This window comes from Neophocaena asiaeorientalis, unplaced genomic scaffold (assembly GCF_003031525.2).
Source record: "Neophocaena asiaeorientalis asiaeorientalis breed wild unplaced genomic scaffold, Neophocaena_asiaeorientalis_V1.1 scaffold438, whole genome shotgun sequence".
In the NCBI taxonomy this organism is placed as follows: Eukaryota; Metazoa; Chordata; class Mammalia; order Artiodactyla; family Phocoenidae; genus Neophocaena; species Neophocaena asiaeorientalis.
In genome coordinates, this window is record NW_020173491.1 from 7523799 (window position 1) to 7539679 (window position 15881).

The following is a 15881-nucleotide window of genomic DNA, read 5'->3' on the forward strand; positions in this document are numbered from 1 at the left end:
TGGGGGCAACCGGGTGGCTATGCTGACCAGCTCGCTGTGCCCAGCCCTCCTACCTGTACTCCTCGACCATGGTGCTCAAGTACCAGGAGGGCAACTGCTTTGACTTCAGCACGCTGCTCTGCTCCATGCTCCTCGGCGCCGGCTACGATGCCTACTGCGTCTACGGCTATGGCTCGCAGGACCTGTGCCACATGGACCTGACTCGGGAGGTGTGCCCACTCACCATGAAGCCCAAGGAGGTGCGGCCGGGCTTATGCTGCCCTCAGCATCACGCAAGACACGCCACCCTTAAAGCCACCTGTCCCTGCCACTTCCGCCCCTGCCCCGGCCCCATCACCAGGCAGCCCTTCAGGAGTTCATATTTCAAACCACTGATGGTTTCTCCATCTTTGGCATCTTAATGCACATAGCCCATTTCTCCATACTGGCTGCTCCTCTCCCCTTGTTGTAACTCAGTTTCGGCTACTGTGTTCCCCGCATTTGTGATTGCCGTATCGCTGATACCTTAAGCCAAATTCTTCCAAATTTATCCTATGCATTTGATAAAAATCCATCCAGCCATTTTCATATAAGGAAAATGCAGACAAACAGACAGACGTTTACTTCTTTTTATTTCCCCCTCCCAGGTAAAAAGGACCTCTTAACAGTACAAAATTCACCAGCCCTCCAGCAGCTGGTGGTTGTGTTTTTATATCCGTTCTGAGAGCACCATAATGACCCGAGGCTGCTGTGAACACAACACTCTTAAGTGAATTTAACTGTGGGAATCATAAAAGCATCTCTTTGCATTTGGAAAATAGCCATACTACTGGCAGGAAATGCTTTTCATGAGCTGGATTGATTCCAGGACTCTGTGGTCAGGGTCAAGACCCAGTGGGTGTCTGCAGCTCAGGGCAGAGGATCCAGGGACCTGGGGCATCCGGCATGATGCACACGCACCTGTGTTACACCTGTGTGAGCACCTGGGGCCCCCGGGGCTGCAGTCTGGTGGAGAAGGAGGGGGAGGTACCAGGTGAGAGCCCTGCCTGCTCTCTCAGGGCCACCTCCCCGGGAAAGATGGAACAAAAAAGCTCCTTCACTGCTTTTGGCTCCAAAGGCCTGAGAACTCACATACGGGCCTTTTAGCCCAAATTTTAATTATGAAAATGATATCAATAGCTAATGGATGCTGAGAGCGTTCCAGTCTATAAACAACTCACATGTCCATTGACTTGGTTGCTCCTCTCAATAGTGCTGCGTGGTAGGAGTTATCACTTCTCTTTTACATATGAGTGTGTCGAGATGAAACAATTTTTGTGACCGAAGTCACATAGCTGGTAAATGGGGACCTGGGAGCTAAGGCCCAGTCTGTCTGACTCTAAACCACGGAGATTCACTGTTTCTTCCTCATAATAGGCCCCCTTATGCAGCCTCTGTGGTGTCCTTTCCTGGACATTTTTCTTGTCACCTAGCACACATTTGTATACGTGTGTGCGCTCGTATACAAATACAAAAACACACACACACACCCACAAACGCACACGCACGAAGGCTTTGTTCTCTTTCCTAGCCCAGTAAACTCTCACTTCAAGTCAACATATGAAATCCTGCAGTGACAAAATCTGGAAAATCTGACTCCAGGCAATTTGCCCCACTTTCTAGATCAGATCCAGATTGTAGCTAGTCTAGGCCGTGGGGAATGAAGAGGGGAAATCGCATTTCCTGAGCTCCTGCCCGGATGGGCAGCTCAGACGGACATTTTCCTGTCTTTACTTGTCAGAATAACCCTGGGGAAAATGTTCTCATTATTCTCAGTGACTTTTACAGAAGAGCCTGTGGGTAGGGAAGTGGGAGGACTGGCCCATGGTCACAGGTCTGGAGCTGAGGCTCTTTCTACGTTCAGGGTCAGAAAGCCAGCAGGCTCCGGGAGCAGCTGTGCAGGCGGGCCACTGATGGCTGCTGACCCTTTTTCTCTTGTTGGGTGACAGGTGGTCAAGGAGGAGGAAAAGGCACCACCTAAGAAGTACGCCGTCAAACCGCCCAGGGACCTGACAAGCAGGTTTGAGCGGGAGCAGGAGATTAAAAGGCAGGAGGGAGTCAAGGCCGAGGAGGAGAAGCGGCTGAAGCAGGGGGAGCGCCTCGCGGTGGGTCCGCCATCCTCAGCCCTCAACCCTTGAACTCAGCTCCAGAGGGAGAGTTGCTGGGAATGGGGAAACAGACACGGATCACGAAGGGAGTGTTTATGGGCCCCCAGGTCCAAATCCCCTCCTCCAACCTTCCACCACCCCCCATCTCTGCCCGGCCTTGTGGGAATCCCCAGTGTAGTCAGCCAGCTTCTGGTGACAGAGTTCTAACATCAGACAGCTCTGCCACCTGAAGCAACTCATTTTATGCTGTGCAGTTCTGGTGTCCTTGTTCAGACTCTCACTGAAGATTTACCTACATACACTCTACGTCCATTCTCCCATCCTTCCTTCCATCCATCCATCCTCCAATCTCTCCTTCTATCCACCCACACTCTCATCATTCCTCTCACCTATTTTTCCTCCCTCCCTTCTTTCCTTTCCTTCCATATAGTATTTATTGAGGGTCTACTCTGGTCCGGGCCCTGGGGATGCAATAATGAATAATGAACAGTGACCCTTTGCCCAGAGGGATGCAGACAATGAAGCCACATGGTGTCCCTCTATCTTTCTTTGGATGAAATCTCACCCAGAATCACAACATGGAAAGACAGTAAATCCCAGATACCCTAGAGCTCTAAAAGGTCAAGTTTGTAAACCACAGGTCGAGTCAGATCCTCCCATTTTATTGATAAGAAGATGGGTTCAGAGGTGGGGTGATGTCCCTAAGGCCACAAAGCCAGCCAACAGTGCGGTGTGGATCAGCATTCAGTTCTCTCGCCAGTTCCCCAGCCCCAGGGAGATGTTTGGGCCCCTGATGGCCCCCTTCCCATCCATCTGGCTCATGGTCACCCACCTTTTCCATGCAGGAGCAGGAGAGTGCAAAGACCGACCCCCTGCATGGCCTGCGGGTACACTCCTGGGTCCTGGTGTTGTCGGGGAAACGCGAGGTGCCCGAGAGCTTTTTCATTGACCCGTTCACTGCACGCAGCTACAGCACCCAAGACGACCACTTCCTGGGAATAGAGAGCCTCTGGAACCACAAGAACTACTGGGTCAACATGCAGGACTGTTGGAACTGCTGCAAGGTGCTGGGCGGGGCCTGGGCGGGTATGGCTGGCACAGTGGGGTGAAGGCAGGTGTGACCTGTGGGGAGATCTGGCCACCAGGCCAAGAGGGCTTTGGACTTTCCCTGTAGCTGAGTGCCCAGGGCCCACTCCTTTGCCCATACATAATCGTTTCAATACGATTATTGTCGCTCTTTTGGTTTGTATATTCTTATAAAATGTGGATTGTTAGTTCATCTGATTTTTTAAATGTTGTATTGAAGTGCAATACACATGCAGGAAAGTGCACTCATCCTACACGTCCAGCTCAATGAATTTCCATACATACGTATGTATAAAAAACTCAGTGCCATTTAGAGAAGTTGAAAATACGTGCACACAGTTGGAGGGAGGTTGTAGCTGGATACCAGGGGACTTTCTGGGGTCCGGACAATGTTCTGTTTCTTGATCCGGGGGCAGGGAACCTGGGTGCACCCAATTTATGGAAATTCATTGAGCTGTATGCAAATAAAAAGAGAGACAGGCTCCAGGCACCAAGTCCTGTGCTCTTTTGTTATTTCCAAGGTCCTCCATTTACAACCAGGCCAGTTTCCCAAAGGTAGGTCCTGGGCCCCTCGCCACCTATACCGAAGTGAACATCTCCAAGGGACTGCTGTCGCCCCCGTGTGGGAGGCGGGCAGATTTGATACACGTTCAGATGCACCTGCCTTCAGCAAAGGAGACACAGCCAGCCCCCAGCCTCCCTGAGCCCCTGAGTCCAGGGTGGCTCGGTCCTCAATGACCTCACAGGGTTGTGGAAAATAACATTCGGTAGGTGCTTAGAATAATCCCATGCTGTTCAGTAAAGGTTAGCTAGCGTTACTGTCATTTTAGAGAAAGAACGTCTTCCTCACCACACAGATGGGGCAGAGCCCAGACCACCTCCCCCAGAGCCCAAGCTCATAGCCGCCACGGTGGTCAGAGCCTTCCTTCGCAGGCCGCTGCAGTCCTCCTTTGGCCCTCTTCTGGGTGGAAGTTCCTTCAGCCTCCCCCCAGCACACCCTGTACCAGTGCCAGGTGGAGGAAATTTATATCAGGGATAATAGAAGTTATGAGATGAAAATGGAAGGGTGGCCTGGTGGGAAAGTGAGGCCAGAGGGGCAGTACTGCATCACCAAGTGAGGGCACGAAGAAAGAGACCGTGACACTGGCTGTCACTTTTACTGCCCCATGAGCACAGGAGCGGTTGCTTTGTTCCTTCAAAGAACCTTGATTTTTTTTCTTCCTATTTTTTGGCCACGCCACGTGGCATGTGGGATCTTAGTTCCCTGACCACGGATTGAAACTGCACCCCCGTCATTGGAAGCGCAGAGTCTTAATCACTGGACCACCAGGGAAGTCCCCTTCAAAGAACCCTGAAATGGCCTTGGAGTGAGGCACCATGCAGAGACTGGGATGTCATAGTTGTCCCTTCGTTTATGCTTTTCCTATAGAGATAGAACTTTAAGATAAAGCAGCAAAACATCTAACTACCGCTTACTACTTACAAAAGTGACAGAATGGGGAATTCCCTGGCTGTCCAGTGGTTGGGACTCCGAGCTTTCATTACTGAGGGCCCAGGTTCAATCCCTGGTTGGGGAACTAAGATCCCACAAGCCACACGGTGCAGCCAAAAAAAAAAAGTGACAGAACAGAGGACATGATTTTAAGAAATTCAAACGTCTGTGTAATTTGATTCCTCTCCACGAAGCCTGGACTATTGGCTGTTAAATCTACAAGCAGTTCTTTCCCTCACTACCCTCCCCCATCGTGTACCCCTCCCACCTCCCAGCAGAGCCCTCCAGGACTCAGGACAGTGAGGACTATAGCATTAGGACTGGTGTCGGGGGAGCTTCATCTTGAAACCATTGTGGGCAGCTTCCATCTTGGAGTTGGGAGCGGGGGCACACCACCCCGGGGAGGTAGACGGGGATATGGTGCTCCCCACCTGCTGGGAGTTATTCGGCAGGTGAGCCCAGGCTCAGGTGGGCTGGACTGAAAATAGGTGAAGGACCCACACCAGGGAAGAGAAATTCGCACTTCCCTCTTCTGTGTGCATGTCTAGTTCCCTTCCTGCTGGCACGGGGTGAGAACGATGAACCTGCCATTTCCCTGCCTGTACAATCTCTCTGGCTTGCGTTTGCTCTAAACACTGCCCGGGTGCCGCTCTCCCCCGACAATGTAGACTGACCTCCACATCCAGGCCATCCCAGGCCAGAGAGTTTCCAAGTCTCTCACAGAGACCAACACAGGAAGGGAGTCTCAGCCCCCCTGGGGCCTCGGTCTCCCTGTGGGGATGAGAAGGGCCGGTGTGGACGCTCAGAGGCGGCCTGGAGCCACATTCTACCCCCCTGAGACCCAGCCTGGTGCCTTCTCCCCCTGGGCATGGCTGTTCCCTGCCCCCCATGGAGCAGGAGGGGGCATGGCAACTGTGGAGGGCTCTCAGCGATCCCTTCCTCCACCAGGACCTGGTCTTTGACCTGGGAGACCCTGTGAGGTGGGAGTACCTGCTCTTGGAGACCGACAAGCCTCTCCTGTCCCTGACTGAGGAGGAGGACGACGGGACGAACGATGACGATGATGCGGAAAATCTGGTGAGCCTCTGAGGGGTGGAGGCCGGGGAGTAGAGGGGACTTGACAACCTGTCTTGCTTCGGGCCAGCCTGACACATGTCCCCGCCACGTGTATGGGTATGGCGTGGGGGGCAGTCCACATAGACCAATTATAGATTCCTCAAAGCAGAAGGGCCTGGGCCATGCCCTCGTTTTACAGATGGGCAGACTGAGGCCCAGACAGGTCCAGTGACCTGCCCAGGACCCCCCAGTGGTGCAGGGGAGGGCTGGGACTTGCATTCAGGGGTTGCCCTGCGCCTAGCGAACATGCCCCTTGGAGGAGGGCGATAAGACCCTCTCCACAAGCCAGGGGAGCCCCAGGGCCAGCCATTCCTCACATCCAGGCCTTTCCTGCGTGGTCACCATGATCCTCCACACACACTTCCAGGCCTTTCTTGTCCATCCAGTCAGCCCTTCTGAAGGTCATTGGCCTTGTCATCTCTGATCTCCTAGTCAGGGGCCGTCAGGCAGGTCTGCATGAGGCCCTGTGCGTGGAAGTCAGGAGTCCGGAGGCCTTCACTATTGGCTCTGACATCTTGGGCAAACTTCCTAAATGTTGGAAGCTTCAGTTTCAGCGTCTGCATGTGAAATGGGGGAGTGGGTTGGTTACATTCATGGTAGTAGTAAGTGACGTATTCATTTGCTAGAATTGCCAAAACAAAGTACCACAGACTGGGTGGCTTAAGCAATAGGAATTTATTTTCTCACAGCCCTGGAGACTGGAAGTCAAGGTGTTGGCAGGGTTGGTTTCTCCTTGGCTTGTAGATGGTACCTTCTCCCTGTGTCCTCAGCCTCTTCCCTCTGTGCGTGTCTGTGTTTTAATCTCCTCTTCTTATAAGGACACCAGTCGTATTGGATTAGGGCCCAACCTAATGACCTTAGTTTAACTTAATTACCTCTTTAAAGATCCTATCTCCAGGGACTTCCTGGAGATGCAGGGGACACAGGTTTGAGACCTGGTCCGGGAAGATCCCACATGCCACAGAGCAGCTAAGCCCGTGTGCCACAACTGCTGAAGCCCGCGCACCTAGAGCCTGTGCTCCACAACAAGAGAGGCCACTGCAAGGAGAAGCCTGTGCACCACAGCGAAGAGTAGCCCCTGCTCGCCGCAACAGCCCGCACGCAGCAATGCTGCCAAAAACAAATGTTTATTAAAAAAAAATAGAAAAAAAAGATCCTATCTCCAAATATAGTCACATTCTGGGGTGCTGGGTGTTAGGACATGTGAATTTTGAGGGTACACAATTCAGCCCATAGGTAACACGCATATGCCCCTTTCTCAGTGCCAGTAGGTGCTTAACTTAAATTAACTTGTCTAAGTCTTCACAACTACCCGGCGAGGTGGGTACTAGTATTATCATGTCCCATTTTACTGATAGGAAGACTTACACACAGAGGGGTGAAGTAACGTACCCAAAGTTACACAGGCAGTAAGTGACAGAACTGGGATTTGAACCTGGGATTTGACAGTCTGGCTCCCAAGTCTGGGTTCTCAAAGGTGGTTCTGTTCTACCTCCTGGGACTGCTTGAGGACAAAGTGAGACCACTGGTGTGATGTGCTTGGCATAGCTGTGTAGACCCACCTGCACATGGTGTTGAGTGTTGCCAGCGTCCTCATGTCCGGAGACCAGAGAGCCTCCTCCCCTGTGCAGTAAATCCTGGGGCACTGGCGCCCCCTGCTGACCTCAAAATGTGAACAGATCAGCTGAGCAGGCATCAGAGGTCTGAGCAATTTGGTGGGGAGAAAAGTTCTAAATTGAGAAAATCTCATCCAAGTTTCTGTGGTTACCTAACCTGAGGACCATTTGTCTAGACCAGGCCTTATTTGCCAGATGGGGAAACTAGGCTCAAAAAGAAAAAAAATAATAAGGGCAGCCAGGCAGTGTCCCAAACCCTTATGTACCTTTATCAGTCAATCCTCCCAAAGGGTTCAGTTTACAGTTAGAAATCTGAGGCTTAGGGGTCCTGGGCAAGTCCCTTAACTGCTTTGAGTCTCAGTTTGTTTGTTTGTTTTTTTAATTTTATTTATTTATTTATGGCTGTGTTGGGTCTTCGTTTCTGTACGAGGGCTTTCTCTAGTTGCGGCAAGTGGGGGCCACTCTTCATCGTGGTGCGCGGGCCTCTCACTATCGCGGCCTCTCTTGTTGCGGAGCACAGGCTCCAGACACGCAGGCTCAGTAGTTGTGGCTCACGGGCCCAGTTGCTCCGCGGCATGTGTGATCCTCCCAGACCAGGGCTCGAACCCGCGTCCCCTGCACTGGCAGGCAGACTCTCAACCACTGCGCCACCAGGGAAGCCTGAGCCTCAGTTTTAATGAAGGGCCTGTGGCTTTCCTCGTGCCTCTGTTGACAGAGGGAAGGTGGGGCATGCAGGGCAGGGTGTTGCTGTCCTCGCTGGGCACCAGGTGGGTACAGGGAGGAGCTGACTCCTCCTCTCTCCCCCCTGTCTTGGGTCAAGCCAGGTCAGAACTGCTCGAGACCTCTGGGCTCCCCTGGGGGAGCTGACGAGCCACCCCAGCTTGGCCCTGGGGGATGAGGCAGAGGCTCTGACCGTAACTCCGGGTCCACGGCCCAGCCCTGATCAGAACCACCACCCCACCCCCACTTCTCCCAACAGGGCAAGGAGGATGAGGATAAGAGCTTCGACATGCCGTGCTCGTGGGTGGAGCAGATTGAGATCTCCCCAGAAGGTATTGCACTTTCACTGTTTCTGGGCTTCTGGGGATGTCTGTGGCAACAACTAGACAGGGGGATACCAGCAGAGGCTGCCTTGGTCCCTCATTTCCGCCCCCATGGCCTGCTTTCTGCTGCAACCTCTTCATTTCTTCCCTCTCAACATACGCACTCAGCTCTGCAGCCTGGGGCCTGACCCCAGTGTGGCATACAGGACAGGGCTCAGTTAACCCAGCCAGGATGATGGAGTGTGGCCGGTGATGGAGGACCGAGGACCAGGACACAGCTGTTCCCATCCCTCACCCCACTCTGCCAGGAGGAGACTGTGCACAGTACCCAGAGGGCACAGGGGGTCTCAGGACCAAAAAGGGGCAGGCAGGGAAAGCAGGGGGACAGGCACGCTTGTGCCCCATGCCAACCTCTGCTGGCTGCTGAGGTTCCCGTGGGGGAGTGCCTAGACCCATGGGGAGGGCCCAGGCCATCCCAACAGGGTAGGAAGGGCTAAAGAGGGTGTCCTGCGAACCCAGGGGGTTGGAGGCTAGGGTGGGGGGCAGAAAGGGCTTCTGGGAGGAGAGGTCATGGGAACTAAGTTTTAAGGGATCAGAAGAAGTCAGCCCAGTAAGGGCAGGAGGGGATGGTGTTTCCAGCCAAGGCCTGGCAGTGAGAGTGTGGTGTGGTCAGGCTCAAGCTGAGATCTCCTCCAGGGCAGGAGCCACCCCTGGTGACTCTTCCTGTGCCTCCGTGGAGCAGGTTTGAGGGCTGGAGGAGCCTTGCAGACAGCACAGTGCACAGAGGCTGACGAGTGGCTGGGGGGCTGGGGGAGCTGGCCCTCCCTTCCCCCAATCTGGGGAGGAAGGACCCCAGCCCACTCTGTGTCTGCAGCGTTCGAGACCCGCTGCCCAAACGGGAAGAAGGTGATACAGTACAAGAGGGCAAGGCTGGAGAAGTGGGCCCCGTACCTCAACAACAACGGCCTCGTGCGCCGCCTTACCACCTACGAGGACTTGGAGTGTAAGGGGGCAGCCCTGGCCGCGGGGAGCAGGAGAGCTGGGTCCCCCAACATGTCACATGACCTCCGTCATGTCACTGCCCCTCTCTTGGTGTGAGTGTGGGCCCTGCTGGCCTCCGTGTGCTGGGAGCGGTGGGATGGAGGCTGAGGGAGCTGGCCTGGCTGCTTCAAGCACGCATTGGGGCCTACAGGTACCAAGATTTTGGAGATAAAGGAGTGGTTCCAGAACCGGGAGGATATGCTGGAGCTGAAGCACATAAACAAGGTCACGGGCCTGAACATCGACTACTTCAAGCCGGGCCACCCCCAGGCTCTGCGTGGTGCGTAGACCCCACTGCTAGGCCAGCTATGTGCCCAGGTTGGGGGCCTCACGTGCTCCTTAGAGCAGCCTCCATGCAGCTGGCATGTAGTGGGAGGAACCAGTATCCACGCATTGACAGGGTTCGTGGGCGGCAAGCAACAGAAAGGGTCTCTTCCTCCCTAGGCAAAGCAGACACGTGGGAGGTAAGGGGAAACACAGAAAATCCGAGGAAACGTTGACAGGTTTCTTCCAGGAAAGGCAAAGCAGGGCCGCAGCCTATGCTGTGGCTGGGATCGGGCACCCAGTGGGGGCCACATTTACAGGGGTTAGGATGCTGAGCAAGAAAACCAACAAGTGTCCCCCAAGACTGATGCAGAGGGCAGAAGTATGGAGGTGCAGACACGGCCACGAGCCTGGGAGGCTGGGAAGGGAGGGAAGAACACGTCTTGGGAATTAACAACCTGATCCAAGAATTCACAAAAGAAAAACATAGGGTCAATATACATCTAAAATCATGACCGTCCTTGCTTGGTGGTTGAAATTTAAAAAAAAGAAAGAAAGAAACTAAATCAATAAGGGACCATCTTACAACGCTTATGTTGGCAAAGATGAAAAAAAATGGTCCTACCAGGTGTGAGCAAGTGAATCCCTGTCACTGCTGGTATGACAGCAAACTGGCGCAACTTTTCTGGAGAGCAGTTGGGCAAAACAATCAATAATAGCTTTAAAATATGTAGGCTTTTTGACCAGCAGTTCTACTGCTCAGCAAAGAGCAGGCAAGGACAAAAAATGCAAACTGCAGATGTTCATCATGGTGTTGATCATAGCAAAAAAGTTGGAAGCAGCCTGAATACCCAGCGCTGGGACACTGGTTACGTACTAACGCTTCTCCCTGGGGCCAGGGGCTGGGTTATCAAGCCAGGGGCCAGAGCTCCTAGTGCTCAGCCAGCCCTCTCCGCGGCCCCTCCCCCGGCAGTGCACTCATACACGTCCATGCAACCCGAGATGGACCGCGTCATGGAGTTTTATGAAAAGGTCCGCGTGGACGGCCTGATCAAACGGGAGGAGACGCCCAGGACAATGACAGAGTACTACCAAGGGCGGCCCGACCTCCTCTCCTACCGCCATGTCAATTTCGGGCCCCGGACCAAGAAGTTGGCTCTGAACAGTGCAGAGTCAAACCCCCGGCCCGTGGTGGTGAGCACTCGCTGGGACTGGGGACAGGGTGCCCACTCCCTCTGGTGGGCCAAGATTACCCCTGGAGGGGAACAGCCCTGACTCCCTCCGGGGAAACTTCTTTACTGAGCGACCTTTCCAGTTTTACCAAACACACAGTCTCAGGTCTGACTGATGCCAGACGGTGCCCTCGGCCGCTAGGCCAGGGAGGTATTATTTCCTTACTGGTATAAAAAAATACACACGCGTGGGCTTCCCTGGTGGCGCAGTGGTTGAGGGTCCACCTGCCAATGCAGGGGACACGGGTTCGAGCCCCGGTCTGGGAGGATCCCACATGCCGCGGAGCGGCTGGGCCCGTGAGCCATGGCCGCTGAGCCTGTGCGTCCGGAGCCTGTGCTCCGCAACGGGAGAGGCCGTGGCAGTGAGAGGCCCGCGTACCGCAAAAAAAAAAAAACCACACTCGTGACTAAACATTTAGAAAACATGTAAAAATGTAACAAGTAAAAATAACTCAGAATGCCAACTCAGATATTACCACATATTAATAGGTTTGGTTTTGAGAATCTTTTTTAACTTAAGATTTGTGTGTGTGTGTGTGTAGGTAGAATTCCTGTATCACCCTCTTAACATTAAAATGTGAGATTTTTTTCTCCATATTACAAATTATTTGCAACCTATGTTTAACGTCTGAATAGCAAAGAAGCTCTTTCTAGCAGAAAGGGATGTCTAGCTATAGAGCAGGCTGCCTGGAAAGGTGGTGAGCTCCCCATCTTGTGGAGGGAGCTAGAGAAGAAATCCAGCACCATCCAGGGCTGGAGTGGCCAGACACCGAGAACCCCTGGGGCCTTGAGAGCCATTGTTTAGCTGGGAGGGGCTGTCCACATGACCCCCCAAATGACCCCAGACCCCAGCATCCCTGAGTGTCCTTTGTTCCTGTCGTCGGGTCAGGCAGGCACAGAAATCCCTTCCCACCTCCCATCCTATGCATGTTCTGGCCTGCCAGAAAATCACAGAGCGATTCTTCCGCAACCCTGCGAAGCCTGCGGATGAAGACGTGGCAGAGCGCGTGTTTCTGATCCTGGATGAGCGCATCCAGCTGCGCTACCACTGCCGCGAGGACCACCTCACGGCCTCCAAGCGTGAGTTCCTGTGGCGCACGGAGGGGGACAGCAAGGGCAACAAGATCATCATGACGCCTGACATGTGTCTCAGCTTTGAGGTGCGCCTGGGGGCCGTGGCGGGCAGGGGCAGGTGGGGGTGGGGTGAGGAGAGAGCCCTGGGGCCCTCTGTCCTGTCCCAGCAACTTGGGAGAACTGGGATAGAAAGTCCTGGTTCCCAGCCTGGAAATTCATCTCTGCCCCTTGGGAACATCAAGAGCTCCCACGTGGGATACTTCTCTTTGAGCGCCTCTGAAAATCTTCCTCTTTTCCACCAAGAAAGACAACCCAGCTGGCCTCCACTACTCATTGTCCCTGCCGCCGCAGTCCTGGGCGAGAGCAGATCCTGGGACCAAGGCTGGAGTAGATCTCACCACCTCCACAGGGCTGGTTTTCCTGGTTCAGATTCTCACTCTCCTGGCACATTCCTTAGCCCCTCTGAGTCTCCAGTCCCTCTTTTATTATTAGCTGTGTTTTTATAGATGAAGAAACAGGCCCAGGGAGGGCAATTCCCTGGCAGTCCCAGTGGTTAGGATGCTGCGCTTCCACTGCTGGGGGTACAGATTCGATCCCTGGTCGGGGAACTAAGATCCCTCATGCCACGGCACAAAAAAAGAAAAGAAAAGAAAGCAACAGGCCCAGAGAGGTTAAGCAACTTCCTTGAGGTTGCACAGCTAGAAAAATGGCAGGGGAAGATTTGAACCCAGGAGGTCTGGCTCCAGAATCTGCCTACAACCCCAGCCATTGCTGCTTCTCCGTGTCACTGTGGTGGTTGTTCCAGGTGGAGCCCATGGAGCACACCAAGAAGCTTCTCTACCAGTACGAGGCCATGATGAAGCTGAAGAACGAGGAGAAGTTGGCCAGGCATCAGGCTTGGGAGTCAGAGCTTGAGGTCGGGTCCCAAGGGAGAGTGGGCAGATGGGAGGTAGCAGGGGTGGGGGTGTGTCTTCACCACGTCCGCCCCCACTTCCCAATTCAGGTGCTGGAGATCCTGAAGCTTCGGGAGGAAGAGGAGGAGGCGCACGCGCTGACCATCTCCATCTACGACACCAAGCGCAACGAGAAGAGCAAGGAGTATCGGGAGGCCATGGTGAGCCTTGCTCCCTGGCCCAGGCCCTGGCTTTCCCTGACCCCTCCCCCAGCCACACTCCCTGGCCTCCAGGGTGCTGAGAATGATCAGGGATTCTTTCGGAGAGCCCTTTATAGGGGATGAAGTTATCGACACCGTGGTGGTCGTCCTTGCTGCTGAGCTGACCATTTCCATGCGTCACCCCAAAGAGCACTCAGGATGCAAGCCAAGTCTCCCCCACTTCCAGGGGCTGTGGCCAAGCCAAGACCTCTACTGCACGAGGAAAGAATGAAATTTGTGTGCCCACCTCCACCTGGGGCTCCCCTGGAGGTCGCGACCTGGCCCAGTAGCTCTCACAGCTGACTCTGGCCTCAGGCCTGAGTTATCCGACCCCTGCGCATAGGCCGTTCACGTTACCGCCTCAGGTTGCGAGACCCAGCTTGGTTTTCGAGGCCAGCTTCTAAATCCCCTTCACTAACCAATTGGTTGAGGTTGGCGAGACAGGACAGGGCATCAGATGTCTGGTTCTCAGACTCCCAGGGCTGGGCATCGGCCCCCACATCTCCAACTTCACTGGCCCCTGGCTGCCAACACAGGACATAGATAAGGCCCCAGGGTGGAAGAGAACAAGGGACTCACCAGCAGTTTTTGATTTAACATCATTAACAAGCACTCTTTATTACCACTTACTCAGCATCTGCTGAGTGTTGGGTGTTCTGGGGCTCAAGTAGAGACACGTGAATTCACGTTAAGACACGAGAGTTGGCTGTTACCAATAATCGCGGCTACAAGAGACAGCACAGGCCCCTCGGAGGCCTCAAGCACTTCTGGGTTTGAGGCCTGGTTTTGTGCGGTCACATGTTGATGAAGAGGACCCCCCCCCGGCCCCCTCTCCACAGGAGCGCATGATGCACGAGGAGCACCTGTGGCAGGCGGAGGCCCAGCTGGACTACCTGGCCCCGTTTCTGGCACAGCTCCCACCGGGAGAGAAGCTGACGCGCTGGCAGGCCATGCGCCTCAAAGATGAGTGCCTCAGTGACTTCAAGCAGCGGCTCATCGACAAGGCCAACCTCATCCAGGCCCGGTTTGAAAAGGTGCTGCCAGGGCCCTGGCAGGGGAGGGGACCTCAGCGTCCTCAACCAGAAAACGGGCCCAGGGCTGTTTGCTCACCATCTCAGACTTGTGAGGGACTAATCGGGGCAGGGGAAGGATGTCAGTGCTTGGGGTGTCCAAATGACCGAGTTGTCCTTCCTCACACTTGTTCATTGGGTGGAAGGGTGGATGGAGGGAGGGAGGGAGGGAGGGAGCGGTGGGTGGATGGATGGAGCCTTATAACAGCTCCTAGTCCTTGACCCATTTCTGTTGGTCAGGTACACACCATACAGTTCCCACGCATTCTCTTAAGCTTCACAAAGAGCTCTGTGGTGGGGGGGTGGGTTTTGCAGACAACAAATTGGAAGCTCTGAAAATGTACCTTGACCAGAGTCACATGACTTTCAGTCTTGACCCCCGCTCTAACCTCGTGGACATGATATCCCTCTAAACAAGACTCCAGTGGTTCCAGGCCTGTGCTTCTCTGGCTCCTGTCAGTAGGGGTAGCGGGTCCAACCCTTGTAGGGATTTCAGCCTGCAGCCTGGCTAAGAGTCAGTCGTCATCAGCCCTCCTGCTCTCTCTTCCCTGTGCCCACAGGAGACCCAGGAGCTGCAAAAGCAGCAGCAGTGGTATCAGGAGAACCAGGTGACCCTGACGCCCGAGGATGAAGACTTGTACCTGAGTTACTGCTCTCAGGCCATGTTCCGCATCCGCGTCATGGAGCAGCGGCTCAATCGGTGAGGAGACGGAGGAGCTGAGAGGGCCCACTAGGAGCCTTGAGCACTAGCTTTGTAAGCCTTTACCACCTCTCATTCCTCCCCTGATTTCAGACACAAGGAGCTGGCCCCACTGAAGTACCTGGCTCTGGAGGAAAAGCTCTACAAGGACCCACGCCTGGTGGAGTTACTGAAAGTCTTTGTTTGATGCTTCTCAGTCCCCACACCTGTGGTCCTTTGCCCCTCCTGAGGCCTCAGTGAAGCTGCCAGAGAAAGAAACCTCCCCCAAAGCCTGGCCCACGTGCTCCCTATGCCCAGCTAATGACCATCCACTTGGGTGCCTGGCCTCGCTGCTGCACCACCTCCCTGCAGCCATCTGTTCCTGCTTCTCCTGATTTTCCTGTAAATAAACACTTGTAATTTGCCATTTGTACCTCATGGTTCACAGGCCCCAGCACCAGCCTTTTTCTCCTTCCCTTCTTTATCTATGGCCTGGGACCACCTTTACAAGGCTTATTTAATACAGCAATGCCATCCCCATTTCACAGATGGCTAATTAGTGGCTGATAAGAAGAGGCACTGGGATCCAGTCCCTTGAAGTCTAGCGTCAAGACCCCAAGTTCTGGGGCACACACCTTGGGCTTGCCATTCCCACTCTGTGAGCTGGGCCACCCTAGCCGTGGTGGTGGAAAAAAAATTTTGCAGAGAAGAAACTGGAAGCTCTGAAAATACACCTTGTTCAGAGTATGTGTCTGTCTAAGTCTAAACCCCAGCTCTGACCTCATGGGCATGATATCCCTCTAAACATGGTTCCAGTGGCTCCCTCCCAAGACATTTTTGTGACCCCTGCCTCTGTTCCTCTGACTTCCGTGGGTAGCGGCCCCAATTC

General features: G+C 54.1%; 1 protein-coding gene across 2 annotated transcripts in view; it reads left to right on the forward strand.

The window, feature by feature from the left end:
• Positions 1 to 15481, forward strand: part of DRC7 (dynein regulatory complex subunit 7) — an 18291-nt gene extending 2810 nt beyond the window's left edge. The window contains exons 4-17 of one of the 2 annotated variants that reach the window (XM_024747479.1): positions 45 to 239; positions 1968 to 2123; positions 2972 to 3190; positions 5653 to 5781; positions 8416 to 8488; positions 9354 to 9482; positions 9672 to 9800; positions 10758 to 10978; positions 11961 to 12176; positions 12896 to 13006; positions 13094 to 13204; positions 14083 to 14277; positions 14874 to 15013; positions 15107 to 15415. In XM_024747479.1, coding sequence (XP_024603247.1) covers positions 45 to 239; positions 1968 to 2123; positions 2972 to 3190; positions 5653 to 5781; positions 8416 to 8488; positions 9354 to 9482; positions 9672 to 9800; positions 10758 to 10978; positions 11961 to 12176; positions 12896 to 13006; positions 13094 to 13204; positions 14083 to 14277; positions 14874 to 15013; positions 15107 to 15200 — 2118 coding nt within the window. In that variant the 3' untranslated portion in view covers positions 15201 to 15415. Of the gene's footprint in view, positions 1 to 44; positions 240 to 1967; positions 2124 to 2971; positions 3191 to 5652; positions 5782 to 8415; positions 8489 to 9353; positions 9483 to 9671; positions 9801 to 10757; positions 10979 to 11960; positions 12177 to 12895; positions 13007 to 13093; positions 13205 to 14082; positions 14278 to 14873; positions 15014 to 15106 lie in introns of both variants that reach the window. The other variant, XM_024747480.1, reaches the window with a different exon arrangement.
• The last annotated feature ends 400 nt before the right edge of the window (positions 15482 to 15881 follow it).